The sequence below is a fragment of the Pelophylax lessonae genome (genome assembly GCF_965119305.1).
Source record: "Pelophylax lessonae genome assembly, chromosome: 4".
Taxonomy (NCBI): Eukaryota; Metazoa; Chordata; class Amphibia; order Anura; family Ranidae; genus Pelophylax; species Pelophylax lessonae.
In genome coordinates this window covers 28,548,230-28,575,033 of record NC_138771.1, presented here as the reverse complement: position 1 = coordinate 28,575,033, position 26,804 = coordinate 28,548,230, and the positions used below count along the sequence as shown (strand labels likewise).

Here is a 26,804-nt window from a genome sequence, read left to right as displayed (position 1 = left end):
CTCCAGAGATGCTCAATTGGGTTTAAGTCAGGGCTCTGGCTGGGCCATTCAAGAACAGTCACGGAGTTGTTGTGAAGCCACTCCTTCGTTATTTTAGCTGTGTGCTTAGGGTCATTGTCTTGTTGGAAGGTAAACCTTCGGCCCAGTCTGAGGCCCAGAGCACTCTGGAGAAGGTTTTTGTCCAGGATATCCCTGTACTTGGCAGCATTCATCTTTCCCTCGATTGCAACCAGTCGTCCTGTCCCTGCAGCTGAAAAACACCCCCACAGCATGATGCTGTCACCACCATGCTTCACTGTTGGGACTGTATTGGACAGGTGATGAGCAGTGCCTGGTTTTCTCCACACATACCGCTTAGAATTATGGCCAAAAAGTTATATTTTGGTCTCATCAGACCAGAGAATCTTATTTCTCACCATCTTGGAGTCCTTCAGGTGTTTTTTAGCAAACTCCATGCGGGCTTTCATGTGTCTTACACTGAGGAGAGGCTTCCGTCGGGCCACTCTGCCATAAAGCCCCGACTGGTGGAGGGCTGCAGTGATGGTTGACTTTCTACAACTTTCTCCCATCTCCTGACTGCATCTCTGGAGCTCAGCCACAGTGATCTTTGGGTTCTTCTTTACCTCTCTCACCAAGGCTCTTCTCCCCCGATAGCTCAGTTTGGCCGGACGGCCAGCTCTAGGAAGGGTTCTGGTCGTCCCAAACGTCTTCCATTTGAGGATTATGGAGGCCACTGTGCTCTTAGGAACCTTAAGTGCAGCAGAAATCTTTTTGTAACCTTGGCCAGATCTGTGCCTTGCCACAATTCTGTCTCTGAGCTCTTCAGGCAGTTCCTTTGACCTAATGATTCTCATTTGCTCTGACATGCATTGTGATCTGGAAGGTCTTATATAGACAGGTGTGTGGCTTTCCTAATCAAGTCCAATCAGTATAATCAAACACAGCTGGACTCAAATGAAGGTGTAGAACCATCTCAAGGATGATCAGAAGAAATGAAGCACCTGAGTTAAATATATGAGTGTCACAGCAAAGGGTCTGAATACTTAGGACCATGTGATATTTCAGTTTTTATTTTTTAATAAATCTGCAACAATGTCAACAATTCTGTGTTTTTCTGTCAGTATGGGGTGCTATGTGTACATTCATGAGGAAGAAGAATGAACTTAAATGATTTTAGCAAAGGGCTGCAATATAACAAAGAGTGAAAAATTTAAGGGGGTCTGAATACTTTCCGTACCCACTGTATATAAATATATATATAAATTTATACACTCAAAGGCCACTTTATTAAGTACACTTTGCTAGTACTGGGTTGGACCCCCTTTTGCCTTCATTCTTCATGGCATAGATTCTACAAGGTGTTGGAATTATTCCTCTGAGATTTGGTCCATAGTGACATGACAGCATCACGCAGTTGCTGCAGATTTGTCGGTTGCACATCCATGATGTGATTCCCCCCCCCCCCCCCCCGTTCCACCACATCCCAAAGGTTCTCTATTGGATGAGATGTGGTGAGTGTGGAGGCCATTGGAGGACAGTGACCTCATTGTCATGGTGAAGAAACCAGTGGTGAGATGATTGGAGCTTTGTGACATGGTGCATTAACCTGCTGGAAGGAGCCATCAGAAGATGGGGACACTGTAGTCATAAAGGGATGGACATGGTCAGCAACAATACTCAGGTAGGTCGTGGCGTATAAACGATGCTCAATTGGTAATAAGGGGCCTAAAGTGTGCCAAGAAAATATCCCCCACACCATTACACCACCAGCCTGAACTGTCTATACAAGGCAGGATGGATCCATGCTTTCATGTTTACACCAAATTCTGACCCCACCATCTGAATGTCGCAGCTGAAATCGAGACTCATCAGACCAGGCAATACTTTTCCAATGTTTTCCTTTGTCCAATGTTGGTGATCCTGTGCGAATTGTAGCCTCAGTTTCCTGTTCTTAGCTTACAGGAGTGGCACCTGGTGTGGTCTTCTGCTGCTGTAGCACATGTGCTTCAAGGTTCGATGTGTTGTGTGTTCAAAGATGGTATTCTGCATACCTTGGTTGTAATGAGTGGTTATTTGAGTTACTGTTGCCTTTCTATCATGTGGAACCAGCCTGCACATTCTCCTCTGACCTCTGACATCAACAAGGCATTTTCCTCCACACAAAGGTGAGAGTTCGGTGAGCATTGTGGTGTCAGGCGGAGGTTGGATTAAAAGCACAATTTGTTACATCTTGAGGTGTGGGAAATTTCAAGAAATAATTTAATAGTGAAATACCTTCGGTACAGCGCCGCTCAGCACTTAACTGATCCCCCGCTGCTGTCCTTCTCGTCTCCCCTGCTGACAGCTGGGAGTCACGGAAGCGCCGAGTATTAAAATATAATAGAGTGAAATACGGTTGGTAAAGCGCCGCTCGGCGCTCAGCTGATCTCCCGCTATAGTTTTCCTTCTCTTCTTCCCCGCTTACAGCTGGGGGTCACGGAAGCGCAGAGTATAATCATTTAATAGTGTGAAATACCTTCGGTACAGCCCCGCTCAGCATTTAGCTGATCCCCCGTTTCTTTCCTTCCCTTCTTCCCCACAGAGTATTATAATTTAATAGTGTGAAATACCTTCGGTACAGCGCCGATTAGCGCTTAGCTGATCCCCCGCTGCTGTCCTTCTCTTCTCCCCTGCTGACAGCTGGGAGTCACGGAAGCGCCGAGTATTATAATACAGTATAATAGTGTGAAATACGTTTGTTACAGCGACGCTCGGCGCTCAGCTGATCTCCCGCTCTGCTCTTCCTTCTCTTCTCCCCCCGCTGACTGCTGGCGGTCACAGAAGCGCCGGGTATTATAATTTAATAGTGTAAAATACATTCGGTACAGCGCCGCTCAGTGCTTAGCTGATCCCCCGCTGCTTTCCTTCTCTTCTCCCCCGCTGGCAGCTGGGGGTCACGGAAGCGCCGAGTATTATAATACAGTATAATAGTGTGAAATACGTTTGTTACAGCGACGCTCGGTGCTCAGCTGATCTCCCGCTCTGCTCTTCCTTCTCTTCTCCCCCGCTGACTGCTGGGGGTCACGGAAGCACTGAGTGGTGCTGTAACAAAGGTATTTCACACAATTATAATCCAATACTTGGCGCTTCAATGACCCACTCTGAGCACTGCAGAGGGGAGGGGCTGAGATCCCCCACTGACAGCTATGAGCAGAGAAGGAGAGCAGCGAGAGATCAGCTGAGCGCCGAGCGGTGCTGTAACGAAGGTATTTCACACTATTATATTACAGAAACACACTGGACATTATATAAAACAGTAATAAAGTGGATGCTAGGATTTTACAGACACTAAACTAGGGATTATTTATGGGGTAGGGCTTATATTGCAGCCCTCCCCGAAAATAACAGTAGGTCTTACTTTCAGGGTAGGTCTTATTTTCGGGAAAACACGGTATGACTGATCCAGTTCAGCAGAACACAAATTCCATATGATATAGACATTCATTCATGAACATGCAGTCACCTAATAATGGTCACATTACCTCCTGATTATTTGGTTCTTTTTATTTTTTGCCCCACAGATTATAATAGAGGAGCTGGAGACTGAGAGGAAAACTATTACTGTGCACATTACAGAACGACTAAAAGATTATCATGACCTCATGCAAGTAAAGAGCGGACTCAGCCTTGAAGTGGCAGCATACAGGTAATGTACCATGGAAAATATAAAAAACTGCTATTAAGCTGCTTCTATTTTGCACCCATCTCTTAAATGCCCTTTTATTCATTTATTTTTTGAATTATATAATAAGAATATACATAGGGGTGTATTTATAAAAACAATTGCAGAGCTATTCCTCCTATTAAACTACATGTAGGGAATGCTGGCAAAATCAAATGCTATTAGACTATTTTCTCTCCAAGTTGGATGTTCATGATTCAAAAAAATCATGTAAATCAGGAAATACCACATTATGGCATTTTTAAAAATAGATTTGACCACCCTACGCCTTTTTTTTCTTTATTTTACCGCCACTTATTAATTTTTTTTTTTTTATTCAGCTGTCAGCGGGAAACCCATTGACAGCTAATGAATCATCGGTTGTTAAGGACACTGCAGCAGGCTTTTCGGCACCACTCCTTAAAGCGTAGTTCCACTCAAAAGTGGAACTTCCGCTTATCTGTCTCCTCCCTCCCTCTGGTGCCACATTTGGCACTTTTCGGGGGAGAGCGGGTACCCCTTTTTGACAGGTACACTGTCCCCACTTCCGTCAGACCTTACTTGAGAAGTTCGGCCCCCTCCTCCTCCCTCCACCTTCCTCTGCTTCTAGGTCAGCAAGAGAGTGCAGCGCGTTTTGCACATGCGCAGTAGGTTCCTTTACCGGCAATGACGGCAGCAACATCCGACAACCGATGAAAACATCGGCTGCGGTGCCGACATCGCTGGACTCCTGGAGAGGTAAGTGTCCTAATATTAAAAGTCAGCAGCTACAGAATGTGTAGCTGCTGACTTTAAATTTTTGGAGGGGGGGGGGGGCAGAACACCTCCAACAACCAGCTTACACTGCACTCTGATTGGGAAAAGCTTTGCCCAATCAGGGCGCAGAATGCACTGTGCAGCGCTCAGTGTATTGCAGGGTGTTTGTCGGGGCGAACACCCTGCAAATTCATGTTCTGCGAATGGCCGAACAGGCAAATGTTTGTCCCGAATTCATGCTCTGGCTGAACTGTACGCTCATCCCTTTTTTATTAACAGTGAAACAAAACACATCTAATAACCAGCAAACAGGACACACAGCAAACGTGAAGATAAGACTGAACCGTATAACAAAATTAACAAAATACCTAACAAACAACCTAAGTAACAAAAAGCCTAACTAGCAAACTAACTATATACAATATATACAAGCAGGTACACTGGTCAACAGGGCGAAACTGGAGGTGTTAGAAACAGTCAGGAAGGGGAAACCAAGACTAGGATCAGGAACAAGGGAAGCAGGTATAGTACATGGCAGCAGGGCACAGGGTTTAGGTACAAGTCAAGAGCAGGAATCAGGTTTAGGATTAATGGCAAGCAATATCTGGCTAGCAGAGCAAAACACTGAAGCACAAGGGAATAGTAGAGGAGGGATTAAATACCCTCCCAGCAGCCAGCATCAGGTGGAGACTGATTACTTGGATCTGCTGGCTTTTAGGAGACACCCGCTGTTGGACACCGGCGGAAATACAACTTTTCACTCTGGGAGTCACAATGCCTCTAGCAGGTGATCCAGGTTCTGACAACTTATTTACTATTATCCTCAGCTCCATCTAATGGCCATATTGTGGTATTTTACTGATTCATGCTATTCTTGTAAACGAAGAACATCGAACCTAGAGAGAAAAAAGCCTAGTAACATTTGATTTTGCAGAAGGAACCTAGAGAGAAAAAAGCCTAGTAACAATGATTTTGCAGAAGGAATAGCTCTGTGAGTTTGCTATAAATATACACCACAAAGTTACAGCCATGACTGGCCAGGTAGAGACCATATACTGTATGAAGAAAAATTGTGAGTGATCAATATGTGTACTTTTTTCACAAACTGATAAGATTAATTTTTTTATACTAAAAAAATACATTGTGAACATTGTTTTAGATCAGGGGTGGAGAACCTATGGTTCGAGGGCCGTATGCGGCCCACAAAGTCATTTGGTCCAGCCCTCTGTGCAGCTGAGTCTGTGTCTCTCTCAGCTGATCTGTCAGAACGGAGACAATGCTTCCTGTATAGTTCCTGCTTCGTTATGACAGTCTGCGTGAGTCACAGGCGGAGTGATATCAAATGCACTCCGCCTGTGACCAATACAAGAAACCTCATCTCTTCCTCCAGCGTGGCGCTGCTACACTTCTCCTAGCCAGCAGCACACACAGCAGTACCAGCTGGAACCAGCAGTACAAGCCAGAACAAGCAGTACTCACAGCAGTACCAGCGGTACTCACAGAAGTAGCAGCCAGAACCAGAAGTACCCACAGCAGTACCAGCCAGAGCCAGAAGTACCAGCCAGAACCAGCAGTACTCACAGCAGTACCAGAATTACTCATATAAGTACCAGCCAGAACCAGCAGTACTCATAGCAGAACCAGCAGTACCAGTCAGAGCCAGCAGTACTCAAAGCAGTATACCAGCCAGAGCCAGCAGTACCAGCCAGAACCAGCAGTACCCACAGCGGTACCAGCCAGAGCCAGCAGTATTCACAAGAGTATCAGCCAGAACCAGCAGTACCAGCCAGAGCCAGCAGTACAAGCCAGAGCCAACAGTACCCACAGCAGAACCAGCAGTACCCACAGCAGTACCAGCCAGAGCCAGCAGTACCCACAGCAGAACCAGCAGTACCCACAGCAGTACAAGCCAGAGCCAGCAGTACCAGCCAGAGCCAGCAGTACCCACAGCACAGTACAAGCCAGCAGTACCAGCCTGAGCCAGCAGTACCCACAGCAGTACCAGCCAGCTGTACCCACCAGCAGTACCAGCCAGCTGTACCCACCAGCAGTACCAACCAGCAGTAACCACCAGCAGTTCTTTTCAAAACTTACCACCACAAAAAGTCACCTGCGCTCCAGACTGACTGAGGCAAACCTGGAAAACCTGTTGCGAGTAGCAACATCATCAATACCAGCTAACATTACACACCTCACCAAAGAGAAGCAGTTGCAGCCATCACATTAGGGGTGAGTTAATTAAATGTGTGACCAAATATAACAGGCTAATTTTTACAGTTGATAATTTTGTATGGCCCTCGAATGATTTTATAAATACCCAAATAGCCCTTAGCAGAAAAAAGGTTCCCCACCCCTGTTTTAGATAGTCTGCATACCCAAACATATGCTGTGCGTTAGGGCAGCAGAGCTGCTGTGACAGGTGAATGACCTTACTCAAGATGGTCACAGCCATCTAAAAAGCGGGGGGGGGGGGGGGGGGTTGTTTTTAAAGTGAAAAATGGAGACATAGATGGATGGGGGAGTTTGCTTTGATTATTAAAAATGAATAAACCTGTTTGAGGCCACACTATAGCCGAAATATTGCTACAGCACCGCTCCCTTGTTCTGGGAGGACATCTATGGCATCCTCCCATGTGCGTGCCCCCTGGGGCATGCATTGGGCATGCTCTGTGACTGTTGTGACCACAGCTGAACACAGATTGCAAAAAAAAGACAATCACATCGGCCCTTTACCATATGATCACCTGTGTCCAATCACAGCTGGTCACATGTAAACAGAATTGTCAGTTATTGACATTCCTTTCCTCACATGCTGTCTCTGTGTGAGGAAAGGAGAGCCAATAACTGGCAAGTCTGACAGGGCACAATGAGTACATTGTTTACACTGATAATCAGGGCACTGATAATCAGTGCAGCCCCATCAGTGCCAATGAGTGCCCATCAATGCAGCTTATCAGTGCCCATTAGTGCAGGTTATCAAAGACCATTAGTGCAGCTTATCAGTGACCATCCGTGCCACCTATCAGTGCTGCCTTGCCTATCTGTGCCCTTTAGTGACTCCTATCAGTGCCGCCGTATCAGTGAAGCCTCACCAGGGCCTCCTCATCAGTGCAGCCTCAACAGTGCCTCCTCATCAGTGCCCATCACTGTTGCCTCATCAGTGCCGCCTCACCAGTGTAGTCTTATCTGTGCTCAATACTGCAGCCTCATCAGTGCCACCTTATTAGTGTAGCCTCATCAGTGCACATCGGTGCAACCTCATCGGTGCCCATCAGTGCTCATCAGTGCCGCCTTAACAGTGTGGCCTAATCAGTGCCCATCAGTGCAGCCTCATCAGTTGCATCAGTGCAGCCTCATCAGTGCCCATTAGTGCAGCTTCATCAGTGCCCATCACTGCCGCCTCATCAGTGCTGGCTCATCAGTGTAGCCTCATCCGTGCCCATCAGTGCAGCCTCATCAGTGCCCATTAGAGCAGCCTCATCAGTGCCCATCACTGCCGCCTCATCAGTGCTGGCTCATCAGTGTAGCCTCATCCGTGCCCATCAGTGCAGCCTTATCAGTGCCCATTAGAGCAGCCTCATCAGTGCCCATCACTGCCGCCTCATCAGTGCTGGCTCATCAGTGTAGCCTCATCCGTGCCCATCAGTGCAGCCTCATCAGTGCCCATTAGAGCAGCCTCATCAGTGCCCATCACTGCCGCCTCATCAGTGCTGGCTCATCAGTGTAGCCTCATCCGTGCCCATCAGTGCAGCCTCATCAGTGCCCATTAGAGCAGCCTCATCAGTGCCCATCACTGCCGCCTCATCAGTGCTGGCTCATCAGTGTAGCCTCATCCGTGCCCATCAGTGCAGCCTTATCAGTGCCCATTAGAGCAGCCTCATCAGTGCCCATCACTGCCGCCTCATCAGTGCTGGCTCATCAGTGTAGCCTCATCCGTGCCCATCAGTGCAGCCTCATCAGTGCCCATTAGAGCAGCCTCATCAGTGCCCATCACTGCCGCCTCATCAGTGCTGGCTCATCAGTGTAGCCTCATCCGTGCTTATCAGTGCAGCCTCATCAGTTGCATCAGTGCAGCCTCATCAGCGCACATCAGTGAAGAAGAAAAATTTCTTATTTAGAACATTTAATAACAGAAAAGAAAAACTTTACTTGCACAATTTTTGGTCATTTTTCGATTGTTTAGCAAAAAAAAAAAAAAACAGTTGTGATTAAATACCACTAAAAGAAAGCTCTATCCGTCTCACAAAATGATACAAATTTTATTTTGGTACAGGATTGCATGACCGTGCAATTGTCATACAAAGTGTGAGAGCACTGAAATCCGAAAATTGGCCTGGGCAGGAAGGGGAAAAAAGTGCCCGGTATTAAAGTGGCTAAGCTGATTTTTTTCAGTATACAAGGCAATAACTCGTATTTATTACACCCATATCCTAAGGCCTCCTGAGCACGATCATCCCTAAGGGAGCTGCTGTAAACATCTGTGATATTAATACAAGATCTATTCTTGATGATGGAGAACAAGACTATAAGGAAAGGAAAATATGTGGAGGAGTTAATTAAAACAGAAAGAACGTTCTCACATCATGTGTCTTCACACAATACAACCTTTTACTGTGAGGGGAAGTTTGTGTTATACATTGTATGGCATGCAGGTCTTCCATGTCAGTGTCTTTATATGGTCACAGAACTGTAATGAATTCCGATATCCTGTAAAGTATGGCGGAGGGCGCTCTATACTATTTACACTACGTAGCATACGAGTGTCGCTGGCAGTCCACCGCCAAGCCAGGACAGAACAGATGGAGGAGATTTTTTTTTCTCAGTAACTGAATATCACACCTAAAATAAATCCAGTTCAGAAATAGAGGTAACAGTCAATTCATTCAATTTTAATTCAGGATACAGGCAAAGTAAGAACCTTAATAAACATTAAATTAGGTGCAAAGGCTTTATTTTATTTTGTTTCATTAATGAATAAAATTAAACATGGTGTGGTTACCTGCTCTGTGCAATGGTATTTAACCACTGTAACAGAGTTTGTTGCAAAAAAAAATGAAAGGTTCAAAACCATCATTTGGGATCATTTGGATTTAACCACTTAAGCCCCGGAAGATTTTACCCCCTTCCTGACCAGGGCCTATTTTGCGTTTCGGCACTGCGTGACTTTAACGGACAATTGCGCGGTCGTGCGACGCTGTACCTAAACAAATTTGACATCCTTTTTTTCCCACAAACAGAGCTTTCTTTTGGTGGTATTTGTTCACCTGTGCAATTTTTACTTTTTGCGCTATAAACAAAAAAAGAGCGTAAATTTTGCAAAAATAACAATATTTTTCACATTTTTTTATATGAAATTCCCCCCAAAAAAATGTGAAAATCAAAATTTTTTAACATTTTAGGCCAATTTGTTTCATGCTACATATTTTTGGGGAAAAAAAATCGCAATAAGCGTATTTTGATTGGTTTGCGCAAAAGTTATTGCGTTTACTAACTAAGGGAAAGATTTCTGTCATTTTTATTGTTTTTTTTTAACTAGTAATGGCGGCGATCTGCGATTTTTGTTGCGGGACTGCGACATTGTGGCGGACAGATCGGACCCCTGACTGACATTTTTGACACTTTTGGGGGTACCAGTGACATTTCTACAGTAATCAGTGCTATACATATGCACTGTTACTGTAAAAATGGCACTGGCAGGGAAGGGGTTCACTTTATTAGTGATCAAGGGGTTAAGTGTGTCCTAGGGGCGTGATTCTAACTGTAAAGGGGTGTGGCTACTGATGTAACCACAGAGACATACGATCCTAAATAGCAGGATCGTATGATCTCTGCAGTTACATCAGGGAGAATGACAGGCAGCTTTGTTTACATCAGCCGCCTGCCTTTCTCCCTCTCCAGCGGGAGATCGCGAGTGACCGGCGGACATCGTAATTCATTGTGTAATGATAGGGGTAGTATGTGGGAGAGGTCCTGTGTAATTATGGAGCAGTATAGGAGAGGGGGGTCTTGTGTAATGATGGGGGTAGTATGTGGGAGGGGTCCTGTGTAATTATGGAGCAGTATAGGAGAGGGGGGTCTTGTGTAATGATGGGGGTAGTACGTGGGAGGGGTCCTGTGTAATTATGGAGCAGTATAGGAGAGGGGGGTCTTGTGTAATGATGGGGGTAGTACGTGGGAGGGGTCCTGTGTAATGATGGAGCAGTATAGGAGAGGGGGGTCTTGTGTAATGATGGGGGTAGTACCTGGGAGGCATCCTGTGTAATGATGGAGCAGTATAGGAGAGGGGGGGTCTTGTGTAATGATGGGGGTAGTACCTGGGAGGGGTCCTGTGTAATGATGGAGCAGTATAGGAGAGGGGGGTCTTGTGTAATGATGGGGGTAGTACGTGGGAGGGGTCCTGGGGTCTTGTGTAATGATGGGGGTAGTACGTGGGAGGGGTCCTGTGTAATGATGGAGCAGTATAGGAGAGGGGGGTCTTGTGTAATGATGGGGGTAGTACCTGGGAGGCATCCTGTGTAATGATGGAGCAGTATAGGAGAGGGGGGGTCTTGTGTAATGATGGGGGTAGTACCTGGGAGGGGTCCTGTGTAATGATGGAGCAGTATAGGAGAGGGGGGTCTTGTGTAATGATGGGGGTAGTATGTGGGAGGGGTCCTGTGTAATTATGGAGCAGTATAGGAGAGGGGGGTCTTGTGTAATGATGGGGGTAGTACCTGGGAGGGGTCCTGTGTAATGATGGAGCAGTATAGGAGAGGGGGGTCTTGTGTAATGATGGGGGTAGTACGTGGGAGGGGTCCTGTGTAATGATGGAGCAGTATAGGAGAGGGGGGTCTTGTGTAATGATGGGGGTAGTACCTGGGAGGGGTCCTGTGTAATGATGGAGCAGTATAGGAGAGGGGGGTCTTGTGTAATGATGGGGGTAGTACGTGGGAGGGGTCCTGTGTAATGATGGAGCAGTATAGGAGAGGGGGGGTCTTGTGTAATGATGGGGGTAGTACCTGGGAGGGGTCCTGTGTAATGATGGAGCAGTATAGGAGAGGGGGGTCTTGTGTAATGATGGGGGTAGTACGTGGGAGGGGTCCTGTGTAATGATGGAGCAGTATAGGAGAGGGGGCTCTTGTGTAATGATGGGGGTAGTATGTGGGAGGGGTCCTGTGTAATTATGGAGCAGTATAGGAGAGGGGGGGTCTTGTGTAATGATGGGGGTAGTACGTGGGAGGGGTCCTGTGTAATTATGGAGCAGTATAGGAGAGGGGGGTCTTGTGTAATGATGGGGGTAGTACCTGGGAGGGGTCCTGTGTAATGATGGAGCAGTATAGGAGAGGGGGGTCTTGTGTAATGATGGGGGTAGTACGTGGGAGGGATCCTGTGTAATGATGAGGGGGCCCAAGAAAATGTTTTCCCAGGGTCCAATCAATATTAAAGTTGGCCCTGTCTATATAATATACATCAAACATGTGTAGCACTACCCCCATAGGAGTTGCTGATGCCAGGGTGCCCCACTGCTGCACAGCCGGTCACACAGCATTTTCTTCCATCCAGACACAGAACATTGTCTTTTGCATTGTTTTTGTTGTTTTATTTAGTGGATGATAACCTGGATGGGGTAGGGATTATGGGATTCCCAATTTAACAACAATAAATCCAGGGAAAACTTCCTCCCTATATACAGCCTCCACTTCTATCCTCCGGCACAAATCCTGCTCCTTTGCACAGCTTTGCTGGGTTCACTCACTTAGGAACTAACATTCTCTTTGTCAGCTCAGCAAAGCCAATTACAGCCAGGAACTCTCAGTCTCTTGGAAAAGTAGCACACATGTAGTGAACTGCATCCTGCAAGTCCCTTCTGCTTCCCTGTAGACACTAATCCCAGCTCCACTTCTGCAGAAAATGCTACCCCACCTGGCTGCTTCTTCTTCCCAGTCTACCCGACTGACACACTGGAGACCTCCCAGGGCAAGGTTGGATGAAGACTTGGCACACCGCTGTCTTCAAGAGAGACCTGCAGCAGCTGGAAGTCTCTCCCTGCACCGTGTTGACCGACTCTCTCTGTCTCTCTTTGGCCCTGCTGCCTCTCTGGAAAGTTTTCCTCCAACTGCCTCCTTAAGTGGGATCCTTCCAGGCCAGCTACTGGAGCTGCGCCTGGGGCAACCCCCCCCCGAGATGGGGGCCATGAAGGGCCACAGACTCCCTCGCACTGCTTCTCTATCTCCTACCCGACTCCCCTGCTGGCATGGCTCCTGTCTATTTAAAGTAATACTTTAGGAAAAAAAAAATGTTTTCATTTTGGATAGAGCAAGGGAGGGTTATAACCCCTGTCAGAATTTTTTTAGCCAACTGTGTCCCATTGTGGAGATTTCTCTTCACTTCCTGTCCCATAGCCAAACAGGAAGTGAAAGGAAATCTCTGCAAATTAAGGGAGTTTCTTAGAGACCCCCAGGTCACCAGAACTATTGTCCCATTGGAAGATTACTTTTCAGGGGACAACCCGAAATTTGGGATTTTTCTTTTACTTTCTGTTTCTGTTTCAATGATAATGGAAAACAGGACAAATAGAGAGGGTGAATCTCCCTAACGGGGGTGCAGACAGAAATAAAAAGTGACAGGAGTTCTAATCCTTCTCCACTCTATACAAAGCTAAAAAAAAAGTTTTGTCTTTGGTTATACTTTAAGGCCTCCTTAGTTCCCTGCCAGGCCCACTTCCTGGGAATTGGCTAAGGGCCCCTAAATATGCAAGAAAGCCCTCCTAGCTGCCGCCCACTGATTTCTAGAATATTCTCCAACATTCTAGAACCAGGGGGAGGCACCATAGAGTTGCCAGGATGAGTCATCCAGCCCTGAACTCTAGTAACTCTGACCCAGATTGCAGGCTTAGCCCTGGGCCAGACTAGAAGCTACCTTCACTACCGCTAGTAGCGCACTAGAGGGTGCTACACATGCAGTAAGTCCAATAGATCTCCAGTGCTATAAATGATTTAGCACACACACGCCCTCCGTGCTTCATCAGTCAGATGACCCATGACGCAATGCGTAGAGTGGAGCCAAGGCGACGCAGACCGGAAGAGACATTTCTTTTCAAGAATATGCAAGTGTTTCTTTTGTAAGTAATGTGAGTGTTTTTTTTTTAATTAATTGTTTTATTTTAATTACTACACCATGGGGGCTATTTGATCCCCTCTGCATTTTTTTTATTTTTTGCGCTATATACAAAAAAAACCCCACAATTTTGGAAAAAAAATAAATACATGTTTTACTTTTCACTATTAAACATTCCCAATAAAAAAAATTAAAAAAATCAAATGTCTTCAATTTAGGCCAGTATGTATTCTGCTACATATTTGTGGCAAAAAAACTAAAACTAAAATCCCAATAAGCGTATATTGATTGGTTTGTGCAAAGGTTATAGCAGCTACAAACTATGGTATATTTTTATTTATTTATTTTTATTTTATTTTATTTTACTAGTGATGGCGGCGATCAGCAACCTATAGCAAGACTGTGATATTGCGGCGGACAAATCAGACACCTGACACTTGACACTTTTTGGGGACCAGTGACACAAAAAAAAAAATGCACTGTCACTGTACTGATGCCACTGGCAGGGAAAGAGTTAACATTAGGGGCCATCAAAGGGTTAACTGTGTTCTCTGGGAGTGATTATTAACTGTGTGGGGGAGGTGCTCTGACTGGGGGAATGTACAGATCCGTCTTCCTAGTATGAACAGAGGATCAACACATTCCTCTCTCACAGAACGGCAGTCTGCCTTGTTTACATAGGCAGACTGCCATTCTGCCTTTCTCCTGAACGATCGGCGGGTCCCGGGGGACATAGCGCCCACCGGACTTGCTGATTGGCTCCTGCTGTGTCCAATCACAGCGGGAGCAGGTTGCCGGCGGCGCGCGCGCCAGACCCGGAAGAGTCAGATCACATACTATGTGCTTGATCTGGCACAGAGCGGTCGCCCTGTCGCAGTATATCTGCGTAAGGCAGTCGCTTACTGGTTAAAGGGGTTCTAAAGGCTTAACCACTTGCCAACCAGCCGCGGCATATATACTGCAGCAAAGTAGCACTATTTGCGCGAAATGACGTACCTGTACGTCGTTACGTTCAGTAGCCTCTAGATGGCGCAATTGCGCTGTAATTGGCTAGCAGGGATGTCAATCAATGGGCCATCTGCGATCATCCCCTGTGAGAGGCAGGAGGACGGCCTGCCTATGTAAACAAGGCAGATCTCCATTCTGCAAGGGGACAAGATGGAGGAAACCGGATCCCTGTCTCTCCCCCAATCAATATAACCCCCCCACAGTTAGAAAGCACCCCTTAGGGGCACACTTAACCCTTTGATCGCCCCTGATGTTAACCCCTTCCCTGCCAGTGTCATTAGTACAGTGACAGTGCATATTTTTATCACTGTAATAATGTCACTGGTCTCCAGAAAAGTGTCATAAGTGTCAGTTAGGGGTCCGATTTGTTCGCCACAATGTCGCAGTCCCACTATAAGTCACTGATCGCCACCATTACTAGTAAAAAATAAAAAATAAATAAAAATTACATAAAAATATTGCATTGCTTGTACACGCTATAACGTTAGCGCAAACAAATCAATATACGCTTATTGGGATTTTTTTATCAAAATTATGTAGCAGAATAAATATTGGCCTAAATTGATGAAAAAATTAGATTTTTTTAATTTTTTTTATTGGATGTGTTTTATAGCAGAACGTAAAAATATGTATATATATTTTTTTTTTTGGAATTGTCGCCCTTTTTTTGTTTAAAAACAAACAAAAAAAAAAAAACGGAGAGGTGATCAAATACCACCAAAATAAATCTCTATTTGTAGGAAAAAAAAGGACCGTCCGTTCGTTAATTATCCATTAAAGTAACGCAGTAAACACAGCTGACCATTCTTCTCCCTGAAGTGATCACAGAGAACCTGTGATCCTTCTATAAAGGATCACAGGTCTCTGTGATCATTTCACATGCCCATCCCCCATACAGTTAGAAACACGCCCCTAGGTACACATTTAACCCCTTGATAACCCACAATGTTAACCCCTTCCCTGCCAGTGTCATTATTACAGTAACAGTACATATTTTTAGCACTGATTACTGTAGTAATGTCACTGGTCCCCCGAAAAGTGTCAAAAATGTCAGTTAGGGGTCCGATCTGTCCGCCACAATGTCGCAGTCCTGCTAAAGATCCCAGATCGCCGCCATTACTAGTAAAAAAAAAAACAATAAAAATGACATTAATCTTTCCCGTAGTTAGTAGACGCAATAACCTTTGCGCAAACCAATCAAAATAGGCTTATTGCGATTATTTTTTTACCAAAAATATGTAGCAGAAAACAAATTGGCCTAAAATGTTAAAAAAAAAAAATTTTTTGGAGAGTTATATAGTAGAATGTGCAAAATATATATATATATATTTTTTTTTTTTCAGAATTGCTCTTTTTTTGTTTATAGCACGAAAAATAAAAATCACAGAGGTGATCAAATACCACCAAAAGAAAGCTCTATTTGTGGGACAAAAAGGAAACGACTGCGCAATTGTCTGTTAAAGAGGTGGTTCTGGCTAGCTCACTAGATTGCTTTAAAAAGGTCTGGATTCTTTCCTAGGTGTACATAATATAAATGGGTATTAGGCCTCTTGCACACTGCAGCTTAAAAATGCTCAGTACAGCTTTTTTTTTTTTCTGAGCTAAAATAGAGCCCATTCATTCTTAATGTGCCTATGCACACAGCCGCGTAAATGAGCGCCGCGTTTTCTTCAGTAAGAACAAAATAAAATAATCTGCATTTTGGTCAGTAATTTGCGCCTGAACGCGCGCAAATATGCGCGAATGCGCTCAAATGACCCAAATTGCCAATTGAATATCAAGAATGCTAGAATAAATTTACGCGCAATTACGCGCAATTACGCGAGCGCATAAGCACGAAAATGCGTGAAAATGCGCGCATTACAATTACGCCAGAAAACTGGATGCTCTAACAGGAGTATCGTGTGTAAGCTGCCTTAAAAGTTTTTGTAGGTAAAGTTGATACAGGGAATATCCGATTGCCTCTCGGGGGATGAGGAAGGAATTTTTTTCCCCTGCTTTAGCAAATTGGATCATGCTTTGCTGGGTTTTATTTCCGCCTTCCTCTGGATCAACAACGGGTATAGGATTGTGTATATGGGATTCTATGGTTGGGTTTTCATTACTGTTTTTTTTTTTTTTTTTGGTTGAATTTGATGGACTTGTGTCTTTTTTCAACCTGACTAACATAACTATGTAACTATGTAACTATGTAACGCAGTGCCGAATCGCAAAAAATGGCCTGGTCATTAAGGGGGAAAATCTTCCGGAGCTGAAGTGGTTAAAAAAATAAAATAAATATATATATATATATATATATTGGCTTTAATATCACTTTAAAGTGATTTTTGCCTATGTAGGATAAAGCAACAAGTTAACTTTAAAGGCAGTCCAACCAACTGCTATTGTTTGCACATTTCTGTTCTTCATGGTGCACTGTAGGGCACTTGATGAGATGATAGATAAACACAAATATAATTTCCATTTCTCACATAGTTATTAATACTTGTCTCTGTTTGAATAATGACTTATTTTTGGTCCATTGAAGAACAATAGCACTTGGCAGTGGTTAGGGGTTTGGAGGAAATCGTTGGGCAGGCTCCATATCTGACCTATTAATATAATGAAGCCACAAAAATTCAATAATATCACCAGCGCTGGGATACTAAATGTCTATGGGACTGTTTGACCATTCTTCCAGAAGCGCTTTTGTGAGGTCAGGCACTGATGTGGACGAGAAGGTCTGTCTATCTGTCTCTGCTCTAATTCATCCCAAGGGTGTTCTATCAGGTTGAGGTCAGAAGTGCGGGCCTCTACCCCAAACTCGCTCATCCAGGTCTTTATGGAGCTTGCTTTGTGCACTGGTCCAAATCATTTGGTGGAGCGGGATTATAATTTGGGGTTGTTTTTCAGGGGTTGGGCTTGACCCCTTAGTTCCAGTGAAAGGAATTCCTAAGGCAGTGGTGGCGAATCTTGGCACCCCAGATGTTTTGGAACTACATTTCTCATGATGCTCATGCACTCTGCAATGTAGTTGAGCATCATGGGAAATGTAGTGGGGTGCCAAGGTTTGCCATCACTGTCCTAAGGCATCACCATACCAAGACATTTTGTGGTATGGTATTTTCAATCTCATGCTCCCAACTTTGTGGGAACAGTTTGGGGATGGCCCCTTCCTGTTCCAACATGACTGTGTACCAGGGCACAAAGAAATCCTGACCTCAACCCCATAGAACACCTTTGGGATGAATTAGAGTGGAGACTGCGAGCCAGGCCTTCTTGTCCAACATTAGTGCCTGACCTCACAAATGCGCTTCTAGAAGAACGGTCAAACATTCCCATAGACACACTCCTAAACCTTGTGGACAGTTGAAGCTGTTATAGCTGCAAAGGGTGGGCCAACTCAACATCGAACCCTACGGACTTAAGCCTCGTACACACGCAACGAATTTCCGCCGACCGATCGTCCGTCTTTTGTCCAGAGTGGTGTCTGTTGGTTGGAATGTGCTCTAGACTGCACACAAATTTTCCCGTACGACAGAATTCTACTTCAGAAGTGATGTCATGTGTTGGTTTGCTTTCTATGTGTTCTTTCTTCTCTGAGCATGCCTAGTCTTGCTCATAAGATTTTTCCCCATGGAAATCTGTACTAATAAGACGAAAATCGGACGTTTTTTTGATGGTCGACAAAAATTATATAGCCTGCACACCAGGATTTTTTCGGCCGAAAAGTCGGAGTCGGTTGTCGGAAGCACCATACTAACAAGCCGAAAATCGGCAGATCGGTCGTCGGACGAAAATTCCCTGCCGAATTTCTTATCATGTGTACGAGGCTTAAAGCTGGATATACATTATACAACTTTTGTTGGTAGATTTCCTTTAGATTTACCTTCAACTATGTAGTGCAAGGGCCTGTCTGATTGCATACAGTTTGAAAGTGTTTAGGTCTGACCTCATATTATAAGGTTTTGGTAAATCTAAAGGAAAAAGTCTTCAGAAAATTGTATAGTGTGTATCCAGCTTTAAGCTGCATACACACTATACAATTTTCTTTAGATTTTTTCCTTTAGACTTACCAAAACCTTATAATATGAGGTCAGACCTAAACACTTTCAAACTGTATGCAAATCAGACAGGCCCTTGCACTACATAGTTGAAGGTAAAGCCCCGTACACACGTACCGATTGTAGGCCGTAAATATTCGGCCGCCGGCCGATCGGCCGATTGTAGGCTTGTTAGTATGATGCTTCCGACAGCCGACAGCGCATTTTCGGCCGAACAGAATCGGGTGTGCAGGCATTAAAATTTTTGTTGGCCAACACCACAACGGCCGATTGTTCGCCAGTCAGTACAGAATTCGGCCGACAGACAGCAGATTAGCAAGACTGGGCATGCTCAGAAAAGAAAAAAGACAAGGAAAGTTAACCATCACATGACATCACTTCTGCAGTCGGCTGTTGTTGGCAAACAAAATTCGTGTGCAGTCTTTTGCAGTTTTCAACAGACACGACAGGCCTGGACAAAAGACGGCCGATCATTCGGCCGACGATCAGTATGTGTGTACGGGGCTTAAATCTAATGGAAATCTACCAACAAAAGTTGGATAGTGTGTGTCCAGCTTAACCACTTAAGCCCTGGAAGATTTTACCCCCTTCCTGACCAGGGCCTATTTTGCGATTCGGCACTGCGTGACTTTAACGGACAATTGCGCGGTCGTGCGATGCTGTACCTAAACGAATTTGATGTCCTTTTTTTCCCACAAACAGAGCTTTCTTTTGGTGGTATTTGATCACCTGTGCAATTTTTACTTTTTGCGCTATAAAGAAAAAAAGAGCGACAATTTTGCAAAAATAACAATATTTTTCACATTTTTTTATATGAAATTCCCCAAAAAAATGTAAAAATCTAAATTTTTTAACATTTTAGGCCAATTTGTTTTCTGCTACATATGTTTGGTAAAAAAAAATCGCAAAAAGCATATTTTGATTGGTTTGCACATAAGTTATCGCGTTTACTAACTAAGGGAAAGATTTTTGTCATTTTTGTTGTTTTTTTTTTTTAACGTGTAATGGCGGCGATCTTCGGTTCTTTTTGTGGTACTGCGACATTGCGGCGGACAGATCAGACCCTTGACTGACATTTTTGACACTTTTGGGGTTACCAGTGACATTACAACAGTAATCAGTGCTATACATATGCACTGTTACTGTAACATGACACTGGCAGTGAAGGGGTAAACTTTTTTTTGAGAGGGAGGGGTTATGTGTGTCCCTAGGGGCGTGCTTCTAACTGTGATTGGCTGTGGCTTGATGTGTAAGAACAGTGATCAACGGTCCTACATAGTAGAACCGTATGATCACTATACATACACAGGGGAGAATGACAGGCGGCTGTGTTTACATTAGCCTCCTGCCTTTCTCCTGCTCTAATGGACAATCGCGAGTGACCGGCGGACATCGGGTCCGCCGGGCACACGCGTGGGGGGGTCCGTGACCGCGCGGGAGCGGAAGCGCGCCTCCGGCGGCGCGCGCTCGCTCCCTAGACCCTCACAGGCTAGCGACATAGCCCTTCGTCGCTCTGCCTGTGAGGGGCTGACCGCCGCAGTAAATATTCTGACGGCAGTCGGCAAGTGGTTAAGACTGGGATGCCATTAAAGTTCATGTGTGTGTAAAGGCAGGCGTCCCAATACTTTTGGTAACATAGTGTATATGCACAATCTTGTGGAATGTTTATTTAGTTTATCTATATTCACTTTGAAAATAACAGATTAGTGCTGTATAGTAGAGAACGCATATACAATTCATTAAATGATAACAGGCTACGGGATCCTGCTTTTCTTTTTTTCCACCTATTTATCTGTCTGCATCTCTAGTCTTTGTATTCATTCATTGCTGCTTCTGTTTATTTGGTAGAGTGGCTCCTCTTTAGTAGCTTTCACTATATCCTTTAACAGTTGTTAAAGTGGCTCCTGTAAACCAAGCCTTCCCACTTGGACGACCACCTGTGCACGGTCACATTTCCACACCATGGCTCGCTTTCCTACAGGGTGTGGTTGTCATGTTGGATATCATTTATACTCGCACCTAACATACTGAAAAGAAATTATCACCAGTAACAGAGAAGTAGTGAGTCAGTTTCCGAATCCGTCAGGGTGGAGTCAGATATGAGCTTGCTTTTTATTTTAGGTTGAATACATTCTCACGGATTAGAGCGTCAGATTAATACAGAGCCTGTGTTTTCAGCTGCCACATGTGGGGTGTCCCACTGGATAGTATATTTAGACGTTTCTATTGCTGCACAAAGTAACAGCAATAGAAGCCAGATTTCCCGGGACCATCTGTCAAATCACTTAAAGAGGAAGTCAACTTCCATCTTTAAGTTTTACCTACAGGTAAGCCCAGGGCTTTTTTTCTCAGAGAATAGGTGCTGGAACAACCCACTTCTTAGTCACCCCTCGTCTCCACCCCTACCCACCTCCGAGCACTGTCCCTTGGTTCCACCCCCTATCCACCTCTGAACACCGTCCCTTGGTTCCACCCCCTACCCACCTCCGAGCACCGTCCCTTGGTTCCACCCCCTACCCACCTCCGAGCACCGTCCCTTGGTTCCACCCCCCTACCCACCTCCGAACACCGTCCCTTGGTTCCACCCCCTACCCACCTCCGAGCACCGTCCCTTGGTTCCACCCCCTACCCACCTCCGAGCACCACCCCTTGGTTCCACCCCCTACCCATCCCCGAGCACCATCCCTTGGTTCCACCCCTACCCACCTCCGAGCACCATCCCTTGGTTACACCCCCTACCCACCTCAGAGCACCATCCCTTGGTTCCACCCCCTACCCACCTCTGAGCACCATCCCTTGGTTCCACCCCCTACCCACCTCAGAGCACCATCCCTTGGTTCCACCCCCTACCCCCCTCTGAGCACCATCCCTTGGTTCCACCCCCTACTCACCTTCCAGCACCACCTAATTTAGAGAATACAGAACCAAGTATCATTTTGTTGTGCTAAGTAGTTTGTATGGAATTCGTTAATGGTACCAAGAAAAGCAGTAAAATAGATCCCCTAGAATCAGCAACAATAGAACCCCCAAAACAATAGATCCCCTCAGCAACAATAAATCCTCCACTGTAACAATAGCCCCACCCACAACAAAATGCCCTCCAGCAACAATAGATCGCCCAGCAGCCAGCATCAATAGGCCCTTCAGCTCACACCACTGACCCCAGCACCCCTTTGCCATTGCATACATTCAGACTGGAGGTTCCGGAACTGCGTTCCCCCGCGTTCCCGCTGAAAGAAAGCCCTGGGTAAGCCTATATTAAGGCTTACCTATAGGTAGTGTAAATATGTCCAAAACGTTTATTGTTTAGGAGATATTTACTGAGCTAGCAGCCAGTTACGTCACTAGCGCATGCGCTCTGAAGGAACGGCTACCCGTGTCGTTTCTTCAGAACAGTTTGCCATGGCTGGCTGCCCATGCGCACATGACTGTGACTGGCCGGAGCCGGGAACCTGGAAGAAAGACCGGGTAGAGATGGGACGCTGCCTGAAGATGGGTCATGTCTCCAGACCTAAACCATATTGAGCATCTGTGGGGCATCCTCAAACGGAAGGTGGAGGAGCGCAAGGTCTCTAACATCCACCAGCTCCGTGATGTCGTCATGGAGGAGTGGAAGAGGACTCCAGTGGCAACCTGTGAAGCTCTGGTGAACTCCATGCCCAAGAGGGTTAAGGCAGTGCTGGAAAATAATGGTGGCCACACAAAATATTGACACTTTGGGCCCAATTTTTTAATTTTCACTTAGGGGTGTACTCACTTTTGTTGCCAGCAGTTTAGACATTAATGGCTGTGTTGAGTTATTTTGAGGGGACAGCAAATTTACACTGTTATACAAGATGTACACTCACTACTTTACAGAGAGACGGAGCTGGAGGAGCAAAATGGGGTGCAGTGACCTCATCTGCAAGCAGACCAAGAGCCGACTGATCAGCAGTTGGGTGGTTGCTTGGCCCTTGGTCTTAGAGTTGGCAGTGTCACAATGCTGCTACAGCATGGAGCTGAGTACAGTGGAATGAAGTAAGAAAAATGCTGACTATGACCCCAAGAACACCATCCCTACAGTCAAGCAAGAAGGTGGAAACATTATGCTTTGGGGCTGTTACTCTGCTAAAGGTACAGATTGATTTTGCCACATTAAGGGGCCAATGGACAGAGCCATGTATTGTGAAATCTTGTATGAGAACCTTTTTCATTCAGCCAGAACACTGAAGATGGGTCATGGATGGGTCTTTCAGCATTACAATGACCCAAAACATACCGCACAGGCAACATAGGAGTGACTCAAGAAGAAGCACATTAAGGTCCTGGAGTGGCCTAGCCAGTCTCCAGACCTTAATACTATATAAAATGTATGGAGGGAGCTGAAACCTTGAGTTGCCAAGCGACAGCCAATAAACCTTAAGGATTTAGAGAAGATCTGTAAATAGAGTACACAAAAATCCCTCCTGAGATGTGTGCAAACCTGATAACCAACTACAAGAAACGTCTTACCTCTGTGCTTGCCTGCAAGGGTTTCTCCACCAAGTCCTAAGTCATGTTTTGCTTGGGGATCAAATACTTATTTTACTCACTGAACTACAACTCAATTTATAACATTTGTATCGTGTTTTTTTATGGAATTTGGTTGATACTCTGTATGTCCGTTTATCATTCCATCCGTTTGCGGACGATAAACGGAGATAATGCATGTCAATGGGATTGCGGATGTTAGCGGATGACACCGCTGACATCCATTTTTGCCTCCGTTCCGTTTTTTTTAAACGGAAGAAAAATAGGATTCCAAAAAATGAAACTCATAGGAAAGGACGCAAATCGGATGTCAGAGGATGGTCATCCGCTGACATCCGCAATTCCATTGACATGCAATATGTCCGTTTTTCATCCGCAAAAAAAAATGGGATGAAATACGGACATACGGAGCGCCCGTGTGAAAGGGCCCTAACACTGGGGTTCCATTAAAGTTCATGTGCGTGTAAAAGCAGGTGTCCCAATACTTTTGGTTAGCTAGTGTACCTTCCTATCAGTATTTACTAATGCTAACAGCACAAGGAGTAACAATAGTTAATGCTGATTAAGAGAGTTTAGTTCCACTTTAATAAATAAGCTTTAAAAGGTTTAAATATATAATGCAGTATTTGCTGAATGCCTCCCGGGAGATCAGACTTCCAAACTGACCTTCAGTGTATGATTGATTTCATCATCTGTTTTATTACACACGAATTTGCCCACGATGACATCCACTCTTTGCTATTTACTCTGAAGTATTCTTTGGCTTTGTGTTTGCAGGGCATTGCTGGAAGCAGAGAGCAAAAAAGGATCAGTAATCATCACAGAGCACACTGTCAGAGACAGGCCTGCAGGTGAGAAACATTCAGGAATGGTGGGAATCTCTTGATGTTGATTTTTTATTCATCACATAAATTTACATTATGCTGACATAAAACTATGTTATCAATCTTAAGCTGGCCATACATTATACAATTTCCTTATTCAATTTCTTTTAGATTTACAGTGCCTTGAAAAAGTATCCATACCCCTTGAAATGTTCCACTTTCTGTCATGTTACAATCAAAATTATTGGTATTTTATGTGATAGAACAACACAAAGTGGCACATAATTGTGAAGTGGAAGGAAAATGATAAATGGTTTTCAAAACTTTTTACAAATAAATGTGTGAAAAGTGTGGCTGCATTTGTATTCACCCCCCTGAGTCAATACTTTGTAGAACCGGCTTTCCCTGCAATTACAGCTGCAAGTCTTTTTGGGGATGTCTCTACCAGCTTTGCACATCTAGAGAGGGACATTTTTGCCCGTTCTTCTTTGCAAAATAGCCCAAGCTCTGTCAGATTGGATGGAGAGCGTCTGTGAACAGCAATTTTCAAGTCTTGCCACAGATTCTCAATTGGATTTAGGTCTGGACTATGACTGGGCCATTCTAATTCATTCATATGCTTTAATCTAAACCATTCCATTGTAGCTCTGGTTGTATGTTTAGGGTCGTTGTCCTGCTGGAAGGTGAACCTCTGCCCCAGTTTCAAGTCTTTCGCAGACTCTACAGGTTTTCGTCTAGGATTGCCCTGTATTTGGCTCCATCCATCTTCCCATCAACTCTGACCAGCTTCCCTGTCCCTGCTGAAGAAAAGCATCCCCACAACATGATGCTGCCACCACCATGTCTCACGGTGGGGATGGTGTGTTCAGAGTGATATGCAGTGTTAGTTTTCCGCCACACATAGCGTTTTGCCTTTAGGCCAAAAAGTTTAATTATGGTCTCATCTGACCAGAGCACCTTCTTCCACGTTTGCTGTGTCCCCCACATGGCTTCTTGCAAACTGCAAACAAGACTTCTTTTGGCTTTCTTTCAACAATGGCTTTCTTCTTGCCACTCTTCCATAAAGGGCAGATTTGTGGAGCGCACGACTAATAGTTGTCCTGTGGACAGATTCTCCCACCTGAGCTGTGGATCTCTGCAGCTCCTCCAGAGTTACCATGGACCTCTTTGAATGCTTCTTTTCTAATGTTCTTCTTGCCCGGACTGTCAGTTTAGGTGGACGGCCATGTCTTAGTGGGTTTGCAGTTGTGCCATACATACATACATACATACATGAGATGTTCAAAGCTTGGGATATTTTGTTATAACCTAACCCTGCTTTAAACTTCTCCTCAACTTTATCCCTGACCTGTCTGGTGTGTTTCTTGGCCTTCATGATGCTGTTTGTTCACTAAGGTTCTCTAACAAACCTCTGAGGGCTTCACAGGACAGCTGTATTTATACTGAGATTAAATTACACACAGGTGGACTCTATTTACTAATTAGGTGACTTCTAAAGGCAATTGGTTCCACTAGATTTTAGTTAGGGGTATCAGAGTAAAGGCGACTGAATACAAATACACCACACTTTTCAGATTTCTTTTTGTAAAAAAAATTGAAAACCATTTATCATTTTCCTTCCACTTCACAATTATGTGCCACTTTGTGTCTATCACATAAAATTCCAATAAAATACATTTACGTTTTTGGTTGTAACATGGCAAAATGTGGACAATTTCAAGGGGTATGAATACTTTTTTAAAGCACTGTACCTTGAACTATGTAGTACAAAGTCCTGTCTGATTACATACAAATTGTTTAGGATTGACCTCATAATATATGGTTTTGGTAAATCCAAAGAAAAACTTACAAGAAAATAGTATAATGTATGGCCAGCCTTACTGGAACAAAATTAAAATGGAAAATTGAATAACAAATACTTACCGTAACTTTCCTTTCCTGGCAAGCTCCATAGCAACACAGCTGGGTATAGGCTCTTCCCCAACCAGCTCCCAGGACCTAACTCATATAGATTTGAGCCTACCTACAGCATCTGCGTTCTGTAACTAGTCCTACCAAGCCATGGAGCTCATCAGGAAAGGAAAATTACGGTAAGTATTTGTCATTCAATTTTCCATTTTCCTGATGGCTCCATGTCACCACAGCTGGGAACTAACTAGCCACACAGTGGAGGGATAATGCTACACACTCTTCAATTCTGGCTAAAAACAAAAGCCAGGATGCCAAACTCAACTGTGATTAAGCTTCCATACAGTAATGAGCCATGAATATACTGTATATATATTTTGATGCCAACGTAGCTGCCTTGCAGATCCTCTCTGGGACACTTGCCTGCTGTCACTCTCAAGGTCAAACCCCATCTAGTGAAGACTGAAGAGTGCCATGATTCCCCTGCCGCAGCCAACCCTTTCAACTTGTAAGCCAAGAAGATGAGCTTCACTAACCAAGAGGCAATAATCTTGTTGGAAGACATGAAATCATTATGCGTTCCACCTGGATGACAAACAGATGCTCCGACTTCCTGATGCCAGAACTCGCCTTGAATAAACATTTTACAGCTTGGCCCACATCCAATGGGCTAATTTCTTGGGTACTCCCCAAAAGGAAATCTAGGACGCACAAACTCTTGTGTGATGGACTCTGAAGGTCACTTCAGGCACAAATTTGAGCATTGGCCTGAATACCACCCTGTCTACGAAGAATGTGAGTATGGATTCTTTAAACCCTAAGGCTGCCCATGCTGACTCTCTTCTGGCTAATGTAATTGCCACCAGGAAAGTGGTTTTCAGTGAGAGGTGCCATAGAGTGATTGAAGGCATCTGATGCAAAATTGTCCTACACCAATGGGAGATCCCATTTCAGAAACAG

The 26,804-nt window shown here is 44.8% G+C and overlaps 1 protein-coding gene across 1 annotated transcript in view; it reads left to right on the top strand.

Moving 5' to 3' along the window:
- The window catches only part of SYNM (synemin), a 98,379-nt gene that overhangs the window by 48,630 nt on the left and 22,945 nt on the right, over nt 1–26,804 (top strand). Inside the window, exons 2-3 of the mRNA XM_082253175.1 lie at nt 3,561–3,685; nt 23,890–23,963. Coding sequence (XP_082109301.1) covers nt 3,561–3,685; nt 23,890–23,963 — 199 coding nt within the window. The remainder of the gene's footprint in view (nt 1–3,560; nt 3,686–23,889; nt 23,964–26,804) is intronic.